A 26,171-nucleotide genomic window follows, 5' to 3' on the forward strand; every position below is an offset into this window, starting at 1 on the left:
AGTCAAAGCTCTTCCTACAAGTATTTTACTCCAAATTCTAGGTATTAATCTTTTTCTTTATAGAGGCCTGTCAAACTCTAATATCAATTACATACAATAATCATCTTGATTGAAAATATGAAAGGACTTGAATGTCTGCTCATGCTTTTGATTTTATTTGCTCTAAATTAGACCCCATCCTTGTGCAAAGATTAAGTACATCGCTACTCTCTTCCTTTCCAGACAAAATTTCCTGAAAGAGTAAAAAAGCTTGGTAGATAAAGAGCTCCCCTATTCCCTTTATATTTCTACAAGATGATGATACAGTTTCTTATTCTTTACGTTTTTTCTGCATTATTTTGATCCACATACTGAAGGTATTAAAAGAAACTAGTGGTTGGAGACTTTTTTGCTTTCCAAGACACAGTCGGACGCAGGTTGTTCCAGGCCAGCGCTCGCAGCGTCTCAGCCAGCAGCCTCCTGGTTGGGACAAAAGAAAAGCCCCATCTGGGAATCCTTTGATGACAGGGCTCGTCTTTTGTTATGTATCACCAGGGGATTATATTTGTTGCCTGTATAGACCATATGACAAGAGCAAATGGTCTTTTCCAAGCCAGGGCATGACTTTTCCTGTGTGTAATGTGTTCATCAAACTGCTGCTGAAGAGGCTGCCTCGTCCCTGGCCACCTCCTGCCTCTGCTGTGGCCCTGTCTGCCCTGTCCCCACCCAGCAAAGCTCTCTCATGGGGGCACCCAGTGCTGAGCTGGCTCAGCAGGCTGAAAACACCTGAAGAGTTGCTGTTAGCCTGGGAGGAACGTGGGTCTCTTCATTCTGGTTGAGTGTGCTGAAAAACTCCGCTCCACTTCGGACAAAGCGAAGGGGCAGGAACACTTCCTGAGGTCCAGCAGCCAGCATGGGCTTGTACACCTGTAAAACAACCCCCCAGTGCTCTAAACAAGCTTATACACCTGTAAAACAACCCCCCAGTGCTCTCAACAAGCCTGATTTACAGCCTCAGGGTGCAGCTTCACACTAGCTTGAACCTTTCCAAAGAGCAGGCTGTGATTTGGGTGGTCCCTCCTTCCTGTTAATATTGGAGCATTAGCATTGCAGTGGGCTGGATCAGAACTGACCAAAGTCCTTCTCTTTGGTTTTTTTGGTTTTTGGTTCTTTTTTCCTCAAGTTGGTCTTCAGTTCTGATCCTTGATCTTTGTGACTTTGCAGCTGGGAAGCGCCAGTGCTGACACAGCAGAAGGAGTAGCGTGACCAGCCATAGCAGAGTAGGATTTGCTGAAGCTGGGGATGGAAACTTTACTCGTGCCAAACTGTCACCTTTATTTTATCTCAGATTTTGTCTCTTTTTTTGTTTTTGGTAGGGGAGGGGAAGCAGACCTGCTAATATTGTTGGAACTGCTGGTGTTACTCTGTTTTACCTAATGGGTTTGGGTTTTATTTTGTTTGGTTGGTTGTTTGTTTTTCTTAAGGGAGAAACTTTTTCTTTGGAACTAGAGGCTCTTGGACTTAGCAATACACTGTAATATTTATTTACTTATGAAAGGTTGTTGTTCCAAATATGTAGTTCACCTGTTCAACTTGAGTCCATCACAAAGGAATCACTAATGCTGACTGCAACAGGGTTTTGGTTGGGTTTTTTTTGGAAAGTAAGTAAAAGGGTTGGTAAAGGATTCTGTAAAGAAAACATGTCAAACACTTAGTGTTACCACAACAAGCATAAACGAGAGCCTGTGCTTTCTGCAAGTATTACAGTTTTTATTCCAACTTTCAGAGTATCTTCTTTTATTTTTAGATGAATCTGCGTTCTGTATTTACTGTAGAACAACAAAGGATATTACAGCGTTATTATGAAAATGGAATGACAAATCAAAGTAAAAATTGCTTTCAGCTCATATTACAGTGTGCGCAAGAAACTAAACTGGACTTCAGTGTAGTCAGGGTAAGTACTGAGGCCTTCCAAATTTGTATGTTAAACTTATACACGTGCATTTCTTTACATAAAATACCTGTAGAGTGCTCGAGTCTCTAACTTCATACTTGTCTTCAACCAGACTTCAGTACGTGTGCATGGCGTGTTCATTTTTATCCAGTGAGCCTGTTAATAGTTTGTTTTCACTTTAATGTCTTCACATGATTGCTGAATTTAGCAAGAGCCTGGATTACACAAGGAGGGAGTTTTGGTGGTTTTTTGGTTGTTTGTCTTTTGTTGATGGGGTTTTGGTTTGGATTTTGGTTTTATTTATGAAATTGCAAGTTAGATCGCCCTACAGAAACCTTGTGCACTGGATTGTATCTAAGAAAGGTCATGTTATTAGGAAATTATTCCTAAATTAAAGAAGTTTTTATAACCTAGTGTATTTGGGGGAATAACTGAGGAAGAATTTCTTTTGACACACCCTGTCACACTTGTATTCCATGTCACAATCATAAATATTGTGCTCCCTCATGGTTATTTACAGTGAGTACATTCTTTTCTTATAAAAGAAGAATATCACTATTGCTACCAGGAGCTCTTCCAAAGTCTATGAATTCCATGGGAAGGGAATTAATAATCCCTTTGTGAAACAGTAGACAACAAAATGACTGTTGTCTCAGAGCAGAAATAGAAATCATGAAGCATTAGCTGAAAAAATAACAACAGTAGTGGAGCTACCAGGAGCTGCTGTCACACTGGACACTGAAAAGGAAGAAGTAAGACCAGTCTAGTAGTTTTTTTAAAGTGGTGTACCAGTGGTATATTGACAATAACAAACCCTCCTGCTCCCTAATTCTTACCTGGATTCCCCTCCCTCAAAATACTCTGGAAATATTAAAGCTTACTTTCTTAGCTCTAGGTGGTGGGGGAAGTTCTGAAAGTCAGCCAGAAATTCAGACTCCCTGGAACAGTTGTAACAGGAATCTGGATGCTGATGATGCAGTCAGGGCCTGATTTTCTATTTTTATTCTGATGGAAGGACCTAGAGGAGGCAGCCAGTCTCTCCTCTACTTGCAGCCCTCGTTCACCCTCCATCTTCCTATTCTCCTTTCCCTGTCTGCTTCCCTTACTGCAATAACACATCATGGCCTTTTGCCTTTCATTTTCTTCCCTTGCTGAGCCCTTATTTGCAACATTTACACTTTCTTCCTGCTTGTGAAGTGCAATAGAAATAGACCCAGCACTTGTCCTGCATTTCTCATAGTTTTTCATGAACTTACCTTTCTCTTCTTTACACCCACCCTTCCTTTCTGCCTCTCCTCATCCTCTCATTTGTTCTTTGTTCTTTTTTTTTTGATAAAACTCTTGGACAGAGCTTAGTACTTCTTTGTACCATGTCTAGCAAAATGATACTTGGGTTGCAGCTGGCACTTGCAGCTACAACTATAATAGGAACACGAATTCCCTAAATGTAACTGTTATAATTCAAATGTCATAACTCTCTGAATATATTCCTTCTCTGAACCAGGATTTCTATAGCCTTGTCCCATAGAACTACAGCCAGTCTTTCCTCTCTTGAGCTGGGTTGGAAAAAAGAAAAGTCTTATTTATGATTTGCTGTAAACCTCAACAGATTTCATTAGTGCAATATATAAAAATATGTTCTCCCTTTCCAAATTAGGAAATGTGGTAGAGTTACTCCTGGGAAAACAACTGGCCCTCTTTAGATTTTGTAGAGATGTATTCTAGCTGTGTCAGGTTTGAATGGCCTGCTTTCATTCATTGATATTGACATACTTCTGCTGGTTGCATTTTGTCTTTACATGAAATGTGAGCAACGTGACTGGATAAAGGGCTAAAGTTCTCCGAGGCTGATTTCCCAGTCCCACTGAGTGCTGGGAGCAGGGAGGTGCTGTAGGGTTCTCCACATAGTGCAGCAGCAGATACCAGAAGAGTTACAGCTTCGTTATTCTTTTACACTTCATGAAAGATTTCTTGAGGACACTTTATTTTCAGATTTAGGATCTTCTCATCAAAACTAATGGCCAGGCAGCACTGCCAGTCCCTCTGTGGTGTGTATCTGGATTGTGGGACAGTCTGATGTTACAGCTCTGCCTGATTCAAACTGGGAATGTAAAATTGAATTCTCTTGAATTCCAGGTAATTTTCTTAACAGCTGAACTTTCGATGTATCATCTCTTCTGGGAGTTTTTTCTCCTCCTAAATCAAAGTTAAGAATTTCAGTAATGCTCCCAGTGTTAGTGAGAGCACTCCCAAAACTTACCAGTTGGGGAACTTGAGTGAAACAAAGATTCATGTCCCTTTTCTCAGGATATTTTGTACTTAATGACTCCTCTGTCACATCCCAAGTTAATACCATGACCATCAAGCTAGTAACAACGTGTAGCTTCCCTTTCAGTCTAAGGCTGTAGTTTTAGATAATTCTTCTCTGAGATAATGTCTCACAGTGCTAAAAATGGGAGGTTTTGTTCTCTTTAACTTCTCCCAGCTGTTTAATTCTTTCTCTCCTGTCTGTCTTCTTGTGCTACCATCTCTTGCATTCCTTCAGTTTCAGAGTAACCCTGTTAAATTTGCTAACCTTACCAAAACTTTTATTGTTTGGGTTTTTTTTTATCAATTCAGTTTTATGCCTTTTGGGGCAGTTGCACTCACTGATCCTTCAGGTGGGTGCTTTTTGTTTAAATGGTGAAAGAAAGATGCTGGGGATGTGATCAGGAGAATGGAACTCTCAGCAGTGGCAAATCTGACTTGGGCTGTCTCACAAAACTGTACACAGTAAGTTATCTGCATTTCTTTGAATGCATTTCTTTTCAGGAAAACCATGAGAAAAACTTCAGATTTTGGTTTTATACAGTTGGAAAAGTCGAGGGTGAAATCTCTTTTCCTGATCCAAAATTTGCAGTGTCTCTATTTAATTATAATTCTACCTTGAGTTGGTGACTGAGCAGAAATAATGAAAAATTAAATTTGTTCTTCTAAATTTGTTTTATGCAATAAAGGGAAGTAACTTGAGATCTGTGGCTGTAATTTGTATATTTAAACTTGCCTTTGAGAAGAAAAATTTTATCACTAGTAACTGAGATTTTACCATGTGCAACAAATCATGCAAACAACAGATTAGGCGTTTTGTAAAACGTGACAACAGAAATTAGTAGAATGGAAGGAGGATTTTGTGTACTTCTGTATAGCAAGGATGTGTATTTTCCTGTAGAAAAATCCAGTTACTTCCTTAGCAGATACTGGTGTGTGAAGAAAGCTTTCCCTCTTTCATGTGAGGAGGTGGGAACCCAAGATAGGTGCTTGGTGCAGTTTGCTTATTACGAGGTGAGGGAGTTTATTGATTAAATCAACTCTGAGTTGCTGAATGTTGAGATCTTGCTTTGGTTTTAGGTGTGCAGCAGATGGTATCCAGAGTGGTGCAGAAAACTCCCCAAAACTCTGTATGTGTAGCTGACCCTTTTCATAACCAGATGCAGAAGCTTATTTTCTATTCTTTGACACTTGTACCCTGCTCACTTAACCCTTGACATTCAGTACAGGCAAACTCTGGTGAGAGAATCGAGCAAGTCTTGTCTCTCTGATCCTGAAAATTGCCAGGAGTAGTTAGGCAGTGCTTATGCTTCGAGTGTCAGAGCTGATAGTTCCACCTGATTAACTCTAGATTATCTAGAAATACTGAAGTTAATGTTTCCCCTTCTTTTTTTAGCTGTATCTTAATGTGTTACTTGCAGGACAGGTTTTCCTGTGTGTTTAAAACAGCAGCACATTTTAACCTGTGCACCACTGCCATAGTACTTGCATTTTTCAAGTATTTTTCCCTCTACTGTCTTTTACACAAAACCATATACTGTTATTGTCACTTTTGGAGATGTCTGTAATAGCAAACTTGTGTTGGAATCGAATCGTAGAAGTCCTAATCTCGTCTGTCAGTGTCTTTCAAAAGTAGGTTTTGACATCAGATCATAATTTGTGCAGCTGGTAGAGGAGGAATTAGTCTGTAGGTCTCAATACTTCACAAAATTATTTTCTATTTGTCTAACAGAAAGAAATTTTTCTTCCTCTGATCTAAATTCCAGAATTGCAGAGGAGGAATTAGTCTGTAGGTCTCAATATTTATTTTCTAATTGTCTAAAAGAAAGAATTTTTTCTTCCTCTGATCTAAATTCCAGAATTGTCAGTTTCTGTCAAGACAGTTTTGAATGTGGTACCTCTCAGTTCTCTGGTTACAAAAGTTTAGCTACCTACCTCAGTGATGGTTCTGCATCCCAAGGTGCTGCATGTTAGAAACTTAGATTTGGGGGAATTAGTCACAGCGGTGTCAATGAAATAAATCTTAAGGGTAACTTCAGGTCAGGAGGCACAATACAGCCTCAGGATTTTTGAGAAACTGGAGCTTTGGAATTGAGACTGGGGTTCTCATGTGTATTAGTGTACGAATCCCAAGCATGAGAGATGTGGATTTCCACCCTGTATTGTTCAGACTCTGCATAGTCAGTAAATGATTTACGTATTTGTAAACTTAGGCCTCAACTTGAACACTTAACATTTCATCAAATCTGCTTAAAAAATGGAATTGCTTAATTTTTCTGCTTATTTAATGCTTTGTTTTGTGTTTGTTGTCATTTTTGTTTGTTGTTTGCAGACGTGGGTTGGCAATAAACGAAGGAAGATGAGCAGCAAGAGTGCTGTAGAATCTGGAGGCACTCCCCCAGGGACTGTCCCTACCACTCCCTCAGTACCTCCAGAAGCAGCAGTTAGAAATGTGGTCAATATTGCTCGATCCCAAAGTCAGCAGTCTTCTTGGACCTCTTCTAATAACGATGTAATAGTGACTGGTATATACAGTCCTGCTAGTTCATCCAGTAGGCAAGGATCCACCAAACAGACGAGTGCTTCAGTGGCAGAAATCCATAAAACCTCTATTCCACGACTACCAGGAAAAAGCGATGCAGAGTTTCAACAGCAGCACATCCCTATAGGACGACAAGTACCACATTGTAAAAACGCTTCCCTATTAGTAGGGGAAAAGACAATTATTTTATCCAGGCAAACGAGCGTACTGAATTCTGCAAACTCCATCTCTAGTCACACAAAAAAAAGCTATGGTGGTTCCTCAGTCCAGACTGCAGAGTTGGTGTTACCTCAGAAACCCATGATATGCCACAGACCCTGTAAAGCTGAACCCGTGGGATGTCAAAGGTTACACAAACCAGATCACGCAGCGCTCACATCGCATGTGCCCCCTGGACAAAGGGTTAATGCCAGGGACCCTTCTTGTGGCACACAAAACTTGGAAATCTGCGAGGTGTTTTCTCTGGCGGTTACAGATCGACCTCAAAGGATTGTGACAGGAAGTGCAACGCAAAAGCATTGCTCGGTGGAAGGCAGCTGTCTGTCCATCGCGATGGAGACTGGAGATCTGGATGATGAATACGCTAGAGAAGAAGAACTGGCATCCATGGGAGCACAAATACAAAGCTATTCAAGATACTGTGAAAGCAGCAGTTCTGTTCGAGTAGAGAACCAAAGTGCAGCCTTGTCTGGGCCGGGCAGAAACGTGAGCTGTAGTTCACAGGTGGTCAGTGCCAGGGACGTGCCTGACAATATTCTCTATCATAACAGAGACTACCACTTGCCTGCACGGACCTCATTACATACAACATCCAGTACATTGTGTAACAGTGCTAATCCATCAAGAAGTACCTTTTCTCCTCATTTTACATCTTCAAGTCAACTGAGGCTGTCACAAAACCAAAATAATTACCAGGTAATCTGTCAGTTTATCACTGTCTTCAAACCTTGAAGACAAGGTTGTAGATAAGCACTGTTTTCTTTGCGAGTTGGTAGCTAGGAAGCGATAGGTCCAGCTTTCTGCAGGCTGTGCTCCGTTTACATCTTTCCACAGAGGTAATTCCTTCATAAACAAAAGTGCAGGTAGGACTGTAGTAGAGAATCACAGAATGGTGGGGTTGGAAGGGACTTCTGGAGATCATCTAGTCCAACCCTCCTGCCAAAGCAGGTTCCCTACAGTGGGTTACACAGGAAAGTGTCCAGGTGGGTTTCAAACATCTCCAGAGATGGAGACGCCACAGCCTCTCTGGGCAGCCTGTCCCAGGGCTCTGGCACCCTCACAGTCTCTTGTCTGTGCAGCTGAGCCCGTGGCTGCAGTGGGCAGCTGTGTATTGAAGATCCATGTGGGTTTCATAGATTCAATAGATGAACTTTGGTTACAAGAGGATCATACCCACGGCTGCTGCTGCAGCCTGTGCTGTCCTGCCGTGGCTCACCAGCCCATGTCACAGCGATACCCTTGGTTGTTCCTCTGTAGACACACTTTGCGTGTGGCACAGGGCAGAGCATGGCATCACGCCGTCACCTGCGTGCTGTACAGTTGCTTGCCCTTATTAATGTCAGCTTGGATTAGCTCTTCCCTCAGCACTGCCTGTACCCCCTGTGCAGTTGCCAGTCTCTTGGACCTGTTTTCTGTAAGGGATTAGGATCTCCTGCAAACTATATAAGATGATGGGAGACACTAAGTGAACAAATATTCTTCCTCTCCTGCAGCATCTACTTTAAATAGTGGTTTTACATTCAATCCCCTTATTTCCTCATCCTGTAATAGAGTCCCTTCAGTGATATGGAGAGGGGAAAATTAAATGCAGCTAATTGAAGAACTAAAAGATGTTCAGAAGAAGCTACAACACTGGCACAGTTACATTTTTTTAAATTTTTTTGTTATAACTAGAGGAGAGATAATTGTGCAGGAAACACCCACATTGATTTTTGTTTTTTTTTCTATGGGTTTTTATGCTATCTGGCATGACATAGTCTAGAGACACAGATAAAAGTGTTAAGACTGACAGGATGTGATACTCCCTGTGTTACCTTTGTGCATTTGCCTGTTTCTCTGTTATTAACTTTTTCATTTATCTTGAAAGTGCCCCATGTGAACAACAGACCATCTTTTCATGTGCATTGCTCACTAGTACAAGGAACAATACTTTCTGAAGCCTTTGTGGGTTTTTTTTTTTTCTGACTTGTTCCTATCTCACGTGAGAATTTGAAAGAAAGCTTTTGAGTCCAAGGAAGTGCCACTTTTCACCAGAATTATTGCTTTTCTTGGTAAATCTGAGGTTCGAGGAACATAGATATTCTCAAGTAGATTCTCTGTAGTAGATGGGACACCTGCAGTTCTTATTTATGGCCTTTTCTAAGCTGAGCACTTTAGCTGAGTTCTTTCTCCCTTCTTTGGATACTCTTACTGTTCTTACTTGCATTATAAAATTTATTAAATGCTGTGTACTTTTGAGATCACAGTGTCATAGGAGAAGAGGAGCTGTAAATTTGCACATCTGTTCAATAAAGGGCTGGTAAAGCTGCAAAAGTGTGTAAGCTAGAGTTAAGGAAATTTTTCTTAAGGTTCACAAGGTGAAATACATTATTGATACTTCTCCAGCTGTGTGCTCTTGGTACTTCATTTCACTCTTGAAAAAGCATCAGAGGGATGTATTTCTTACTGCTTTTTTTGAATTTTTAAATTAAATTTTAAATAACTTTGATATGTGATTTTTGGGGGTAGGAACAGTAATTTAAACAGCTAGAATGGTTCATGGTAGGTGACATTTTATCTGTGTGGTGTGATATAGATCAGAACAAGGAGATCTCTAACTTTGTTTTATTTTTTAGTCTTTTTTCCCATGTTATAATAACTTACTTTTTTAATAAGTGAGGAATTCATCTGTACCTCATTGGTATTCCATGCCTGTCACTCACAGACCCTGTTCTGTGGATTTGAGAATGCACCTTGGATTGAGGGAGCTCCCATGGTATCTCTTACCCTTCCACAATTTTAAACCTTGGAAAAACTGGGCAGGTTGCTATTAATTGCCTTATTGCTGTAAGCATTCATGCTGTGAACCTCTGAGGATGACACGCTTCAATTCTAGAAAATTTCTAAGGGAAGGCAAAAGCTGTGGGGTCAATGCATATAAGGTCATGGCTCTGCAGAACCTGCAGAACAGTGTCCTACAGCCTGGCCAGATACCACAGTGCCTTGAAGAAACGATGGTGACAATTTCTCCAGATCACTGTGTTCCTTTACTGAAAGATTTTAGCATGTTCCAGAACAATGCAAAAGTAAGTCCTGGATTTTAAGAGGTGTTATCGTATGACAGTGACATTTCCAACACTCATTTATCACCTTGACAAGAAAATTTCACCTACTGTCTTCAAAGTCATGTGCAACAAATAGTGTGCCCTGCTAGGCTGATAATGTGTTTTGTCGAAATCATCAGCTCTGCACTAGTTTAACCCCCTCCTCCAAGTCCTCCCCTTAAAATTAAGTACAGTGTGATTGCTGTTTCATGTAGACACTCCCCTTATAGCTTAATAATTTTTATATATTAAAATTAAAGAGGCATAGGTTTTGTAACAAATAATGTCTAAATTTTTTTAGACTTACGCAGGACGACGCTTCTTTTGTACATAGTCAGTGTCTGTTAATTTTATTGCCCATGTTTAGCTAATTTATCCATCAGTGCAGGAAGGAAAATCCTTAAAGTTAGGGAAATCTTCCTAAATTTAAAAATAGATTAAACCTGAGCTACACAATCCTGTTTTCACTACAAGATTATAGTGAAACATCCAAGCAGATGCTTCTTCAAAGTCAGGACTGTGTGATTTGTGTTTTGATGAAGTAATTACCCTCGTACATCGGTGGGGTGTCTAATTAGAAATTAGTTACAGCTTCCTTACTGGTTCAATTAATCAAATTCATGTTAGTGTAACTTAAGAGTAAATTTAATAAAGTGATCAATTTTAATGCCTGAACAGTTTCAGTAAACAAATTGTTCAACCTACTTTTCTTAGTTTGGCTTTAAGCGTATTGAACTCGAGAGGTTGTTCTTGCTGGTCCTCAAGGCTGAATCATGATTTAGTCTTGGTTTCTCCCAACCCTAAGGGACAAGAATCCTGGTGAATGTATATATATTTTTAATTACTTTGTTATACACACTGAAGCACAGTTACCTAATTTAACCCTGTGTTCCTCAAGAGAAAATCCACAGCCTTGCAGCCAGTGTGTCAGAATAGGGTATAGATATAATATAGATTTATTTATTTTTAAGAGTCACTTTTAAGGATGCTGCTTTATGAGATTGAGCTGCAAGTTTGCTTTATTTAAGGAAATGGGACTCCCATTTTTATTTTATGAGTTTTTTCTTAATGTCTCAAAATGATGTTTTTGCTTCCCTGGAGACTTTGAAGACAAGAGGAGGATGTTCTTCCTAACTTTGGGCAGCACAGGGTTTTTTTGCTAGGGCAAGCAATGTGGTCTTCTCTGAAAAGACTTGAACAAAGTATTTCTTGACGCTCATTCTTGTAGCAGAAGCAGAATTGTGTTTGTCACAGGAGTTCCTCCACTTTATTTCTGGGATGAAATACTTCCAACTGCATGAGTGGGGAGAACCTGTGGGGCTCCAGGGAGGACAGCAGCAGCGAGCAGGCTGGAAAAGCACCACTTCAAGTAATGCTGGGACACACAGCAACCAGGACTGGGTTGGGGCTCTTGGTTTGTCCCTGTGCACTGAATTTGGGAGAGTAAATCTACAGGTGAATTGGGAAAAGATTCTATAGGGGCCTCATATTTTAACCACTTCAAGATACAGCATTGGTAATACACAGGTGTTGCAGGACCTTTGGACTTTCTCTAACATCTGCCAGAGTTACTGTTTCTGAGCCAAGCATTTCAGATTGTCATTTTTACAACTCACAGTAGCTGTCCCAGTTGGACTGGGACTGGAGTTATACCTGTGGGTACAGAATAACTATCAACCTCACTCAAAAAATAAACACCCTCCCAAAAACCCCCAACCCTTGAGCCTTTTTCATAGAGCCAGTTTCGAATACTCTCTGCACGTTGTCTTTCAAGTGTTCTAGTGAGATAAACTTGATTGTATTTGGCATCATACCTGTCAGAACCTGTCTGTGTTTGTCTTCCAAGTCACTGTTGAAGCTCTGCCAGACTGACTGCTTTCTTCACATCGAAAAGCATTTTTTTTTCTGTAGCCCTACTTTAAATTTGTGAAGAGAAGCCATCTGGGTGGATACTGAAGATGCATTTACAGCAAATTCAGTGGTGTGAAGCTGTTGTGTGGGATATAGAATTGTAATAGACGTAACTTGTTTATACAGAGTTCATAAAATCTGTGTGTGCAACTAAGAAATTAATATTTTAGACACAAAAGCTGGTGTAGAGTTGCCCTTAGGAGAGGAGTGTGTTCATTTCTAGCCCCCCTCAACCCGCCTTGTGCTGTAATGAGAAAGTGCCTGACCTTAGGTGACCTCCAAGCGCTTCCAGCTAAAAGCTTGAAGAATTAAAGTATCTTATGTGCTCGTACACTAGACAAACTGTACCAGGTATTCTATATTTGGTTCTGCTCATGCTGCAAGATTCATTAGTAGAGCACTTTGCAAATACAAAAACTATTAGCCTAGTTTGATACAGTCAGCAGAAGTGTGTAGATTTTTCTTCCTCACATATATAGTGTGTGTAATGAGTTGAGATTGATTAATCTCTCAAGAGCTATGTTTAGTCTCTCAAGCATTGCTTGTCTGCAGCAGGAGATGAACATGGAATCCTAAATAAGCCTAAAATATCCCAGGCTATGACACATTTCAGATGGCCAGGAAAAACAGTCCAAGATCATTATTTAATAAATAAATAAATTCCTCTGGGAATGATGGAGAAGCAGTCAAGGCAGCTGACCTTTGCCTTCATACGCCTTCCCTTTCCTTCTCCAACCTGATGTCTCTAGTTTTTCTGTAAATCCTTAACATCTGACATGGAGTAGCTCAGTTACTAATGTGACAGTCCTTTTTTCTGAAAGTTTAACTGATGTGATCAAAAAATATGTGGCAGCAGTTCTGTCAGACATTGGCCCTTGTCTCACTCCGGTCTGATTAATCTTACCAGCTTTGTGACAGATTAAAAGGGAAAACTTGTGTTGTGAAATACAAGTTTTGAGATAACAAGAGTACAGAAACTCTCACGTTGCCATCGTGTTATCTTACCCTCACCCAAAGAAACAGTGTTTGGTTTTAGTCTTCCAGCAGTGAGGCCAAGTGTGCCTTTGTTTTACTTTAAAATCTTAACCCATTTTAAAGACATTCCTGTCAGAATTGAATGTGTGATATTGAAGTCTTGTGAAAGCTGCTCAGTATTAGCTGTAATAGCAACCTAAGCTCTTGTTTTCTGTTCTGTTTCTTCCTTCCCCTCTACAGATTTCAGGAAACCTTACTGTGCCTTGGATTACAGGTTGTTCCAGAAAAAGAGCAGTAAGTATATTTCCATTTAAGTATCTAATGCATCAAGTGAAGGAACAAAAAAAGTTTATACAAATGCATTTTTGAAAATGTCAGTTCTATTTATCTTGTGTGTGGGTTTGTTTTTTTTTTTTTCCCTTTATAGTTTTACTAATTCAAAGATTATCTGCAGATACAGTGTTTTAGTTCAGGTAAAGTTGATGTATGTCTTCAAAAGCAGGTCAAGGTCTTAATCGTGTGTCGAGTAACGTGATGCGCAGGTATGTGAATTGTGCTGTTAGCTGAAATATAACATCTGAGTTGATAAGGACTGAGTTTAGAGCACAGAATACGTTTTTTATGTTGAAAGTGAAATGGTTGTTAACTGAGGCAACTAAATGCTTAAGGGAGGAACTCCCTCTTCAGCTACTCTGCGTGTGCACAGAATTGGTCCACGCTATCTGTAGTAACTTCATCAAGTCTAATTTTATCCGCATAGATGTCATTTCACATTAGGCAGAATCAGCCAGGTTGGTGTCTTCAGTTCACAAATGACTCCAAACTGTAACACAAGGTATGAAGCAGCTTTTGTCAGGACATACCTCTGTCCAACTCTTTTGTTTGATTACTGCTCAGCATTTCCATTCCAGAGTAGTCTGCTAGCCTCTCTTTGGAGAGCATGTTGATTCCGCTTGCTTACCATGAAAATACACCTTAAACCTGCAGGTTGGATGGTACAACCAAGGTTACAAGAGGCTGTTACATACTAGTCCAGCTGTATCAGAAGCAATAACTAGGGAGATGGCTATCATCTATCATGATAACCAAACCTACCACATCAAACCCCCCAAATGCTTGAGCTGTCAGTGTCACGTGTGCTGCTTTGGCAGTGATGTTGAGGTAATGGAAGAGCCTTTCCTTGCCTTCTCCTCCCTGCTGCACCTGGTCCTTTTTTCTTTTATTATTATTATTTCTGATTCTTCTGTTTAGTTTTCAAAAGGTGTGAGTTTGGTAGCATTTCCTGTAGAAGTAGGAATCTAAAGGCCATCACATTAATTGTGTTTTCTCCCAGACTTTTGCTAGGTCTTAACTGTACACACTTCAGGTTTCTGCAGACTTTGGTAGTATCTCTTATTTCTACAGAAAAGACTTTATAAAAGCATCTCCCAGAGGAACCAGTCCTTTTATATGAGTCCTGCTGTTGCTCATTCCATCTTGTTTTTTTTCTTTTTTTTTCCCCAAGTCCTACATCTCTTGAGTAGGCTTTTTTAAATGTAGCCCTTTTCTGCAAGGCACCTTCTGTCTGTCACTTCATGACCTTTTAAAATATCAAGCACCTGGTGAGTGTCCCAGAGTACAGTTTCACTGTTTGACTGAGCTGATTTCACAGCACATCACTGTTTAAAGTGGGAGGTTTTCCTCCCCCCTCCCCTCTCCCTGCTGGTACACTGCCACCCCATCTGTAGCACTGGTGCTCGTATCTAATTGCAGGGTCATCCAGGTCAGGCATCTGACTTGGCAGATACATATTCTTCTGCTGAGTTTGGCTTTAGTGAGTTGAAGGTACTTACTGGGGATCATATGAGTGCCAGAGCCAGCTCAAAGCAGGCAGCACTGGCTGAGAGCACTGAAGAGAGTGGGACATGATGCTGTCCCCTCCTTCCCAGCACTGGATGGGTTATTGGGGCATGGTCGTCACACTAGATATCTGACACAAGATGTAGAAGAAATTTCTGCAAAAAGTTCAAAACCTTCAAGAATGTGGACGTGCCTGTTTATTAAGAATGATCTTTAGGGAATTCTTTTTCCTTAGACCTTTAGTCCTGTGTCTTTTTTAATCAATAAAATGCATAAAACGTGTTGGTTAATAGAGTCTGGTTTGACAACATCTGTTTTCAGATTTGTGGATGCACTTTTCCCAGTTTGACTGCATAATTAGCCTTAAGGAGACAAGGTTAGGCATTGGTGCTCTAAAACTGCTGTATACACACAGGTGTAAGACAAGAAAAAGAGAGAAAAAGCTCCTACTTCCTAGGAAACTTCAGTTTCAAATGTGAAGTTCTTTTGAAGAAAGAACATGAGGGAACAGAAATAGAATGGGTAGAGTGGTAGAACTGTGGTTATGGCAATTACTGCCATTCACACAGTAAAAAGGCTAATCTGTATTTTGTTAAAAATGGAGAAGATCGTCTTTTAGATGTTCTGAATTTTTAATCTCTTTCCTTGATGCTTTGTTTTCCTTGCCCTGTCCTTCAACTGCCTCAAGAGAGGAATAAAAACTGTGCAGTTCTGCAGAAACTCTTTCTAGTCTGCTCAGCTAGGCTGTAAAATGACGTAATCCTGACTGTTAATGAATATTAGTCTAGAAATATCACCCTCTCAGTTATTCATGACAATGTCTTTGGAAGTGATAGAGTTCTGTATTCTGTCATGGTGCCTCTGCAACACGTTGGTCTTTATGAATGCATTGATTTTTAGTTTTTCACAGGGTGGTGGAAGGATAACAGGGATTCAGAAATAGCAATGAAGATGCTGGTTAAAGAGGATTAAAAGAGGAAAATTACTTTTGTCCTTGCATTTAAGTCTTGAGTATCCCAACTGTGCTTAAATCATGTGTCATCTGATGTCTTAGCAGAGTGGTTGGTGTTTATAGTAGATACAACTTAGTACAATAACTATGAAAAACGTTTGTCACATAGGTGTTGACTCTAGGTAAGCTGTGCTTGGCTTAGTTGTGAAGTTTTATTTCTTGGGGAGAGATTTTTTTTTTTAATTTCTAATTAGAAATAGTTTTAGTGGTCTTAATAAAATCTGAAACACAAAGTCATTAAGATAACAGGTCTTCAAATGATTTCTGCCCATCACCTTTCAGAAGCAGACATAGTAAATCATATGGTATGTAGCATGTGTATTTTTTTGAAACTCTGGCCTCTCAGTCTGGTGTGCATATTTTGGGAGAAAGTATCTGAAATAAGTGGAGGTTTCTGTGCTGGGTTTTGTTTTTTAAATTGCTCCTTCAACATTGCCTATTTCAATAAAATTCTGGAGGTAGTGGCATTAAAGTGTTCTCCTGGGAATCCTGCATGTCACAGTAGACACTTTTTATCAGGCAAAGGAGTTAGTCTAATCCCTAACTGGTGTAAGACCTGCCACCAGTTGTGCTGGCCCATCTCTGGGCATGGGGAAGACAACTGGAATGTGTGGAGACTAGGTGGAGGAGATACATCAATATAACTACTAAAGAAAATACTTCATTGGACTGTGTCTAAAAGTCTTAGGAAAACTGCTGCCACAGTGAGCCTACGTGCATTGGAGAAAAAGATGGTTTAGAGCAGCTTTTAAAGTAAAATGAGCACTAACAGGGATTAAAAGTACCTAAATTTGTTGTGAAACTATACCAGCATTAATTTATGAAGTGCTCTTCATCTGTTCCCATTCCTCTCCTCCCTTAGAAGAGCAGAGGAAAGAAAAGTGTGTGTTTTAGTCAAGTTGTTCAGGGTATATCTGAGTAAGATAGTCAGTCTTCAGCAAGAGGCTGACAAACCAACCTGAAGATCTCTGCAGGACTGAATCATGAATGCTGCCTTTGTTCATTCCTTCTACATCACTTGGATAACCAGTTAATGTTTTTCCTCCTCCTGTGAAATATTTCACCACATATCTCAAGGTATTTCGCTTTGTTAATGTTTACATTAGATGATAATAACATGCAGAGCATGCCATGACCTTTTTGCTGTGAACAGCACCTCTTCACTACTCCCAACAGCAATCTTTCAATCAATGCAAAGGGAAGGCAAGTCTTATCATATTTCAGATAAAATACATCTTTTTATTATATGGTATGCTGCACCTAAATTCCACAAATCACCTAGGCTTATTGGATGCTGTGATCCTGCAGGCTGGGAGGAACATCTTGTCTGGACAGCAAGTGGAAAAGCAGACTTTCTAGTCAAAAATCAGAGAATCCCAGACTGGTTTGGGTTGGAAAAGACCTTAAAGCTCATCAAGTTCCAACTCCCCTGCCATCAGCAGGGACACCTTCCACTAGACCAGGTTGCTCAAAGCCTCATCCAACCTGGCCTTCAACACTTCCAGGGAGGAAGTGTGTATGTGTTTATAAGGAAGATGTTAATAGATTAAGTTAAAAATCATGATAATTACTGTCTAAAAATCAGTTTACTGTCTAAAAATCAGGAACATTAGGCTGAACATTCACTATTCAACAAACTAATTCAAAAATCTCAAGAAGGGTAAGGTGACAGTTTGTGTGGATTGGAGGTTGGTTTTAGAAATTGTGGAGTGAGATAACTACAGTTCACAGTGTAATTTTTGGCTAGACAATCTATTGCACTGATCTCTTTTTTTCTTTTTTCTCTGTTCTTAGCTGTGGTTTAGAAACACATTAACAGAATATATGTAATTTTGGCTGAGTGTTAAAGCAGTCCCAGCTCTTTCCAAGCTGTGGTGCTATGAAATATTTATCAGTCCTGCTTCTGTTGTAGCAAACTTCAAGCTTCCCCAGCCAGTGGGAAAAGATGCAAAAAGTCTCACTTCCAGAAATCAGTTTGTGCACTAGCAGTACGTTAGCAGTAATAGTTTAAGGGTTTAAGGGTTCCTTCAGATGCTGCTTGGCTTGCAGTCTGTTTCCAAGCACCTTTTTGCCTGAAGGCTGTGCAGCTTGCTGCTGTAGCTTCTGCTCTATGAGTGAAGTTGGCAGTAGCATCTCACTCCAGACCATTTGCTTTGCTAGGTCTCTTCAGGTACACTTCATCCTGAGAAGATTGAAGGTATCTTGTGGTGGGTACTTACCTGCTGATGTCATGAGAGGGGAACTGTCAAGACTTGGGGAAAAACAGTGTCTAGAATCCAGCTCTCTGAATCACTCTGGTAGTTACAGCTACCATCTGCCTTTTAATTTTTATTATTTATTTTTGTCCAGGGAGAATCATGTATGACCTGGGAGTCTTTGGGGCTTTTTTGGGTGGAAGTGCATGCAGAGAGTATGACTCTTTCAAAGATGCTTCTGACTGCACTGTTCCTGCATGGGCAACTACACTGTGTGTGTGCATCAGTGTCTAGGCAAAGCAGCAGGATTGGTGCTGTGGCAGGAGACTGGGTATCACTGAAATGGGGCACAGCTTTGTGACAGTTGTGAAACCAGAACTTAAAACCTCAAACTGAAGGAACATGTAATCTGGCGTAGCTTTGATGAGGTTAAATATGCTGGTGGTGTTAAGGGATAATATAGACCTTCAGAATTTGTGTATGGGAAATGAAATCAAGAAAAAATAAACTGAAGAATAAGGGTAATATTAAATGGTACAGATGGGAAAGGGGGAACAGATGTAGAATGATTGATTCAGAAATAACTATTATTATGTACCATTAAGATCTTGAGATACGAATTGATAATCCTCTGCAAAAATTGGTTAGGCATTTAGTGTCAGAGTTGAGAGAGCTGGATGCTGACATCATTAGGAATGGGGAATAAAGCAAAACAGTATACTTATATAGAAGAATCTAGGATTTGTTCACACCTTGGATGCTGTGTGCACTTCTAATCTTCCCATTCCTCCCAAAATATAACAGAGAAGCAGTAACAGTGATCAAAGGCATGGAACAGCCAGGTAGTGACCAACTAAATGGGCTGTATTTCTTCAGACTTGAGAAGAGTTGAATGGGAGGGAGTGGAGATGCCGTTACGGACTCATTTGTTCCAGTATAAGAGTAGTTATCAGATGAAGCTAGTCTTATATTGGCTCAAAAGGAGATTGGACATGTTTATTTAGAGTAACTTAAAGTTAAGAAGTGCCTCCAATTTATGAGATACCGAGGTTGCTCGGTGTATGGAGGGAAGTGTCACTGTTTGTCCTATTCTCCTTTCTACTAAACTAAAGAACCTTGAAAATGTGCAAAAGGAGCATTGCTCTGTGAGATTTCTTGCTGTTTCTCCATGATAGAGTTTCTGAGCGGCTGTGACTAAAATTTGTGGTGAGAGGTTTGTTTGCTAGAAGTAACCATTAACTTAGAACATTTCATCACAGAGCACCAGAGCTGAACTGTTGATTTAATATAATTTCACTGCATTTTAAATAAACCTAGCTTTTTGTGAACAACCTAGTGCTCAGCTGCAGCATAAATGCAATAGTTATTATTTATATTAAAACTCTAGTCCTTTCATTTTTTAACCTGTCTTTTATTAACAATCTGAAGATTGTGTATGACTTTTGTGCATGTGGCCGGAAACATTTTCAACTGATGCATAAAATCTGATCTAAAAAAGCTGGCTCTAATAAAAGGCAGGATAAGGACACTCCACCGCAATGCAATTATTCATACCAATTATAGACACCAGATTTGCACCACAAATATTGCATGCACAGTGGGTATTATGAAGGGCTTGGCAAAGTGCCAGGAATGTCTATAATAAACTGGGTCATCTCTTATAAGAATGTTGTTATTACACTTGAGAGGTCAGGGGATAAGCAGGGTTTAACCCTGCGCTCAGCAGAACTGCTGATTCCATTTGCTCACAAGGATTGCTTTTCGTTGGGAGTTGATAGTCTGTTTTCTGCTGGAAGAAGCTTCACTCTGCTTTTCAAACTCTGGACAACAGAACTGGTAAATGTAAAGAATTCAGCCAACAGTGAACACTGCTGAGGATAAAGCTCAGTCTCAAATCAGCAAGCAGTGGATCTGAAGGGAGGAAATGAGAATTGTATTCATAATAGTTGTTAGAATGAAGCATAAATAAGAACTGAATTACTGACTTGTCTTCAGCTATGGAACGTATTCTGCTAAATATGATGCTTTTCAGTATTATCTTTTAATATTTTTTTTCTGTACTTATACATAACCATCAGTGTTACAATATTGGTAGGACTATGGGCTTTTTCTCTTGTTTCCTCAGTTCCTCTGATGATACTAAGCACGAGGAGGCTATTAATAAATTGATGGAAATGTAGGTAGATGTTTAATGTAGAAATTCTACCCTTTGTTTTCTCACAAAAGACATTGGCTTTTGTAAAAGCAGTATGTAATTTTTGAGCAGCTTCTAATGTAGGAGTCAAACTTACATATAAACTGTGTCAAGGGGATGATCATGTAATTGAAGATAGTTTATGATTTCCCTAAGAAATTCATTAAAAGGCATATGACACAGTTACACAAAGGTAGTTAGTCTGGATCTGAACTTTGGACAAGCTGAGTGTTATTTCCATCTAATGAGTGTAAAGCTTGAGGCTGATCCTGTTTCGGTGGCGCAGCAAGTGAGAGCAGTGTAAGTACACAACGTTCCTTTGCGCTCTCTCAGAGACCATAAAGCAGCTCACAGTCACGGAGCAGTGACCTGCTACCCTCTGAGTAACTCCTTAGTGAATCAGAGCCCTTAAATGTCAAGAATCTATCTTTTGGGGCATTGGTAAAATTTCAAGTCCAGTAACCGGATAGATCCTGTCTGTCATTGCTGCAAAGACCGACCAGCTGTGTTACAGTCATCACTTACGCTGCCCAAATGCACCTCTCTGAAGATGGTGCTTTCAGCTCCTCAGAGGCTCAATTCCTACCTGCTTGACTGTGTTCAGTAGGTTACTCAGTGCTGAGCATGGTGGAAAAAATAGCAAAAATGAGATAACAGACTCCAGAGTAGAAAAGTTCAAGTGAGGTGAGAAGTAGGAATTGGAGAAGATGCGGAGTTTGCTGGGGTGGATTGAGACAGGCATCTCAGTAAGGCTGCTCTCCTCAACCCTGAGGGGGACCTGACTTTTCATCCCATCTTCTATTTACATGCACTTGTTTTTCCCCTTGGTTTTGTTCCTGTTTTCTGGACTCTTTCATGTGGTGTGTGTTGTGGGTTTTTTCTTTTTTTCTTTCATATCATTTGACTGAAAAAACTTGTTCTCCATTTCCTTCTCTGACCTCTGATGGGTATCAGTGCAATTCACGTGCTGCTGCACGAGCTCTTCAGGAACAAGTCAAAGCATAACGTACCTGGTGTGGCAGTAACTGCAACAGCAACAATAAACAAAAATGCATATTGTCATCTGAAACACTAGGAATTATTTTTGACAAGGAGGTAAAACAAAAATTTAAGTTCTTTCCCCAGCTCCCCCCTTCACAGTAAGTGGTTGCAAAAGATTTCTTTGGGGATATAGCTGCAGGAGAGTTCCCCTAACTGTAAAACATCTGCTTTGATCAAAGCTGGTGAGACTGACTCTAAAACCCTGGTCTCGCAGCAAAATTATGTAGCAGTTGTGAGGTGAAAACGATTGAATAGGGATTTATCTAATAAGAGTTTTATTAATACATTCATAGTAGATCATCAGAATTAATATGCATCTACCTAAAATGGAAAAGATATGACACTAAGTGAAATTTTTGAAGGCCAGGTGGTTTTGCTAAACACTGCTTAAAATCCTTGTATTTAATAAGTAAAACCTGAGCAGTCTCTGCACCCTTCCCTCAGTACCAGCCCGTGGGTAACTCTGCGGTCAGTTATTGTGTGTCTTTTGTCTAATGTGGGTTCCTTTTGCATATTGCAGATATAAAGCTTTTTTCTTAAGGGGTATTCTTGCCCTGTATTCTTTCAGCAGAAGCAGCATTTTCTTAGATAACTGGAAAATCATGTGGCAAGCAGAAATGTGAACTTACTCCAGCATCAGCTGTGCTTTCTTTGGGTTTTGTTCTAATTCGGCCATTCAACAAACTAGATGAGAGAAGAGGAGACTAACTGGAGTTGCTCCCTTACATCTGCAGGAAGAGTAGGCAGATTTCCTTTTGCTTCTCTCACTTCACCCCTGCACTGGGGAAGGGGAATTTCCATGAACTGTTCCACGGGGTTTCTTTAAACTGCACATGTTAAATGTGAAGATGTTTTCTATTTTACTTCCCGGTAAGTGCAGGTTGCAGTAACCTGCATGAGCAGCGCGTTCTTGCAGCCGTGTTGTCCGTGTGAATTCTCCAGAACCAACAACAAATATTACTTATTTATTCATGTTTAGAAAATGCTCAGTATGCTTTAGGAGGTGAAGTTGCCCTGAGCCTTCAGGAAAGCAGGGTAGGCCCGAGTGACTTGTGTCTCCGTGTAGTTTGAGTGTTGTTATCACTCTCCTTTCTGCCTTCCCTTTCCTCAGCGCTGGGCTGCACCTCCCCAACTGCAGAGCAAGAGTTCTTCCCATCACTTTCAGAAGTTACAATCTATTTTGCCAACATCTATAAAAGGAGATATTGCTGCAGCAATCCAGGAGATAACTACTTTTGTTCTTTGAAAATGGCTTGGAGGTAGGAGGAGCTCAGGTCAGGCATAGAAGGAAAACCGGCATGAATGGCCGTGAGGGATTGAGCTTTGCTCAGCAGGCTGCTCTTGAGGTGAAGTCCACTTACTGCACTTTGCTTATCCCAGAGCAGCCTTGAAAGGTGCCAACTGGATTCCTTTTAGATTAAAATAGACCATAGCATGCCATCTGGGAGTGCATCTCATGTGCTGCAGCTGCTCCTGGGTGCTCGGTGTGCAGGACCAGAGGAGAGCTGCTCCAGGGCAGCGTGGGCGGTGTGTCCGTGGGCTCTGCGTGCTGCCCACCTCGCTCCACAGAGGAGATCCTGGGGTCCTGCACTCCCTGCAGGAGGTGTCAACAAATGGACAGGCAGGATGGAAACAGCTTCTCTAATTCTGTACTTGAATGTAGGAAACCATAGCCAAGGAAAAAAATCTTGAGTGCTTGGTAGCCATTAATAATGGACTATGTTTGAAAATAACTGGTACATTTTATTTGTACAGGGATTATTTTAAAGAGACAAGATTTTGATACTTCTGTTTTATATTCATATACTAGGAGACTCAAGTGATTCTAACTTTTTGAGAAACAGTAATTTTTAAAAGAAGAAAATAGCAAGGATGACCATATTCTGATAAAGATTACCAAAAATTAAAATTGATAACCAGACAAGATTCTAAAATGATTCTAGTTCTGCAAAATTTATTTTTACTCCATTTTAAAGTTATTTCATTCTAACCTCCAACAGTTTTAAAATTAACACACCCGGATTTTGGGTACAAAAATAATGATTATGTCATACAAAATTCAGCTGTTGAAATACTGACAAATGTGGCACATGTGGCCACTGCTGACTAGTGCAGAATTTCTTCTTGCAGTTAAGCAGGAGAGAGGACAAACGTGGGTTGGTATAAAGAAGATTTTACTGAAATTCTGTGCTAAAAACTTGTGATAAAGCTTGTAAATTCTACTAGTGAAGGATACTGTATGCCCACAACAGCTCAAGAAGTGGTGGGATGTCTAGGATTTGTTTCTCAGTGTTACTCCTTACATCAGTAATCCACTATCACATATTTTGATAAATATCCACAAAGAGTTAGGCAACCCACAAATAAACAGTGGAACCAATTTAAACTCTGAAGCTTACCAAATAAACATTAAAGTATTCCCTTTAGGAACTCGGAGTCCTTCGAATTATGCATGTATTGTAGTTTGCAGTAAGATAAAAGAACTTTAGCTGGGGGAGGGTGAGAAACTTGAAAAGCCTTAAGAAATAATTGACGTGTATTGGGTGGGGAGAGCAAACAGCACAAGGGGAAAAAAAGTTATTTTCAGTAAGGCCTTACAGAATGAGATAAAACAAATTGAAAAAATCAGGTGAAGTTGAAACAAAGCTAAAAGTGGTTTAAACTTGCATTAGCACTGCCATTGCCTTTAAAACAAATCCCAGGGAACCCTGTACTGCCCTGGATAAAAAAACAAACCTAAAAAACCCATAAATTCTGAAGGGAGAGTTAAAAGAGCAGAAAAGCCATTGAAACAGTACAACATGTGTGTATTATTGTATGCAAGACCTCTGGAAATTAAATGAAGAACATAAGCAGAATTTTTAAAAACCTAACAGTATTTTTAATTTTTTTTTTATCTTACAGTTACAGGACCGCACACAATTTAGTGACCGAGACTTAGCTACCCTAAAGAAATACTGGGACAATGGCATGACCAGCCTGGGCTCAGTCTGCAGAGAGAAAATTGAAGCTGTGGCTGCTGAATTAAATGTTGACTGTGAAATAGTGCGGGTAAGAAATCTAGAGTCTTCCCCTATCTTGTCACAGAAGGAAAAAATAGGACAGATGAAAGCCTTTAAAAATTTTATGAGGAAGCTTGAAATAGATTTCACATACTACATAATGAATGACCATGTTGGGAAGTGCTCTCTTGCTCTTTCTGCAGTCTATATATAGAAAAAAGCCCTCAGGTAAGAGTCTTATTGATCAGCAGCAGGAGTAGCACTATGAGCTGCCTGACATTCTTTTTAGACTTGAGTAAGATTTTAAGTAAAAGTGTTACTGGTTTTAGGGGTATCCTAGAAAACTGAAATGTGCTATTTATATTGCTATAAAGAAACAAAAAAAGCCTTTCTAAAGATATAGGGAAAATATTTCTCATTAATGCTTATAGGAAAAAAAAATCATTGCAAATATATGAAAGAAAATGCTCAAAAATCTGAAAAAAATATTTTACAAGAGTGTCTTGAAGCCAGGTTAAGATTTTATAGAGGGCAAAGTGCACCGCGAAGAGTTCTGGATCGCTTCAGTTTGGTAGTCCGTATAGGTGTCTCTGAGGAGGGATTGCTTTAGAAAATACAAGTTTAGTGTAGATAACCTGATTCCTGAGAGCCACCCCACATCAGCTCTTCCAGAGGTTGGGAAGTTTGGTCCAGCATCAGTTGTTGCCACTGTATTCCCAATCACCAAACATATGTCATCATTCTCAAACTGTGGGTGTCTCATTTGCTCAGTGGTTCCATTCTTTGGAACATAGTCCAGCTGTCTTTGCAGTCAGTACAAAAACATGATTAGAATCTTCCTTTCCCTCATCACGGGCACAACAATTGTGACAAGTCGTTTCAGCCTTTGTCCTCTTTTCTCACCTCTTTCTTTCAATTCTGACGTCACAACAAAAGTGGAACTGGGAACCCTTGTTTGAAACTCTTTTGTGGAGATCTCTCTCGGGTTGGTATATCAAAATGGGACCAAAATTACACTAATCTGGTTATTTACTTGCTTGTTTTCCTGAGTGAATTATGAAAAAATGAAATTTTAGGTTTGGAGGCTCAAAAGAATTACTCTTTTCTCTGTAGAGAACAAAGCTGTTCCATGTTTTCCAAGCTCTTCAGTTTGCTTTCTGAAAGGTGAAGCTGTTTCCACTGACAGCATCTCAAAGTGGACTGCTGGATATGAAATACGTTATTCACAGGACAGTAAGACTGACACTCATGCTTCTCCTCCCTTACTTTGTTCCCTGAAGAACACCCTTACTGGCACACATGGGATGACAGGATGAAGTTCTGTACACATCTTTCAATAGCATCTGCTTGAAATGCTTTTGTCTTCAGGGCAGATGTACCAGGACCTGCTCAACTCCATAAGACTCTCTGACATGGCCTCTGTTAGAACCTACACACACAAATGAACAAAAAGATTTATTTTCTTCATAGTAACTGGTGTTGTTACCAGTATCTGTCCTGCCTCTGCCTCTGCTTCCTCCATATGGCAGACTTGAAAAATTGTAGCAAGAATTAAGTGGAAGTTGGTCCTACACCATACTGCGCTGTTTCTTTGGTTTGTAAGGGCTGAATTGATGCTACAGGACACGTGTGCTCCTCAGTGCTTCCTGCTGTCCTTCCTCTAAGGCACATTGTTTGTGTCCCAGCTATAGGACAGGTATTTTCCATCACGTGCGCTAGAGGATCTGTCCTAAATTCCTTTTGGGATGGATCTATGTAGGCACATCATATCTTGCCTCTCTCCTTACCTGCCAACCTGCATTGTCCTCAGTAGGAAATGCTGGTGTCTGGAGCTTTGTGTGCAGCGTGGTCCTTTCTCACAAGGAGTCAGGACACAGGGGTGATGCAGTCAGCTGTAAGGCACCAGTGAACCGTGGCA

General features: G+C 40.2%; 1 protein-coding gene across 1 annotated transcript; it reads left to right on the forward strand.

Moving 5' to 3' along the window:
• Positions 1-1,786: 1,786 nt before the first annotated feature.
• HDX (highly divergent homeobox) lies at positions 1,787-24,302 on the forward strand (the record flags this gene model as incomplete). The annotated part of the gene is made up of 4 exons (XM_010167728.1): positions 1,787-1,933; positions 6,573-7,697; positions 13,211-13,264; positions 24,156-24,302. Coding segments are annotated over exons 1-4 (1,473 nt in total), but the record flags the coding sequence as incomplete, so codon positions are not given.
• Between the last annotated feature and the right edge of the window lie 1,869 nt (positions 24,303-26,171).

This window comes from Antrostomus carolinensis, unplaced genomic scaffold (genome assembly GCF_000700745.2).
Source record: "Antrostomus carolinensis isolate BGI_N321 unplaced genomic scaffold, ASM70074v2 scaffold23585, whole genome shotgun sequence".
In the NCBI taxonomy this organism is placed as follows: Eukaryota; Metazoa; Chordata; class Aves; order Caprimulgiformes; family Caprimulgidae; genus Antrostomus; species Antrostomus carolinensis.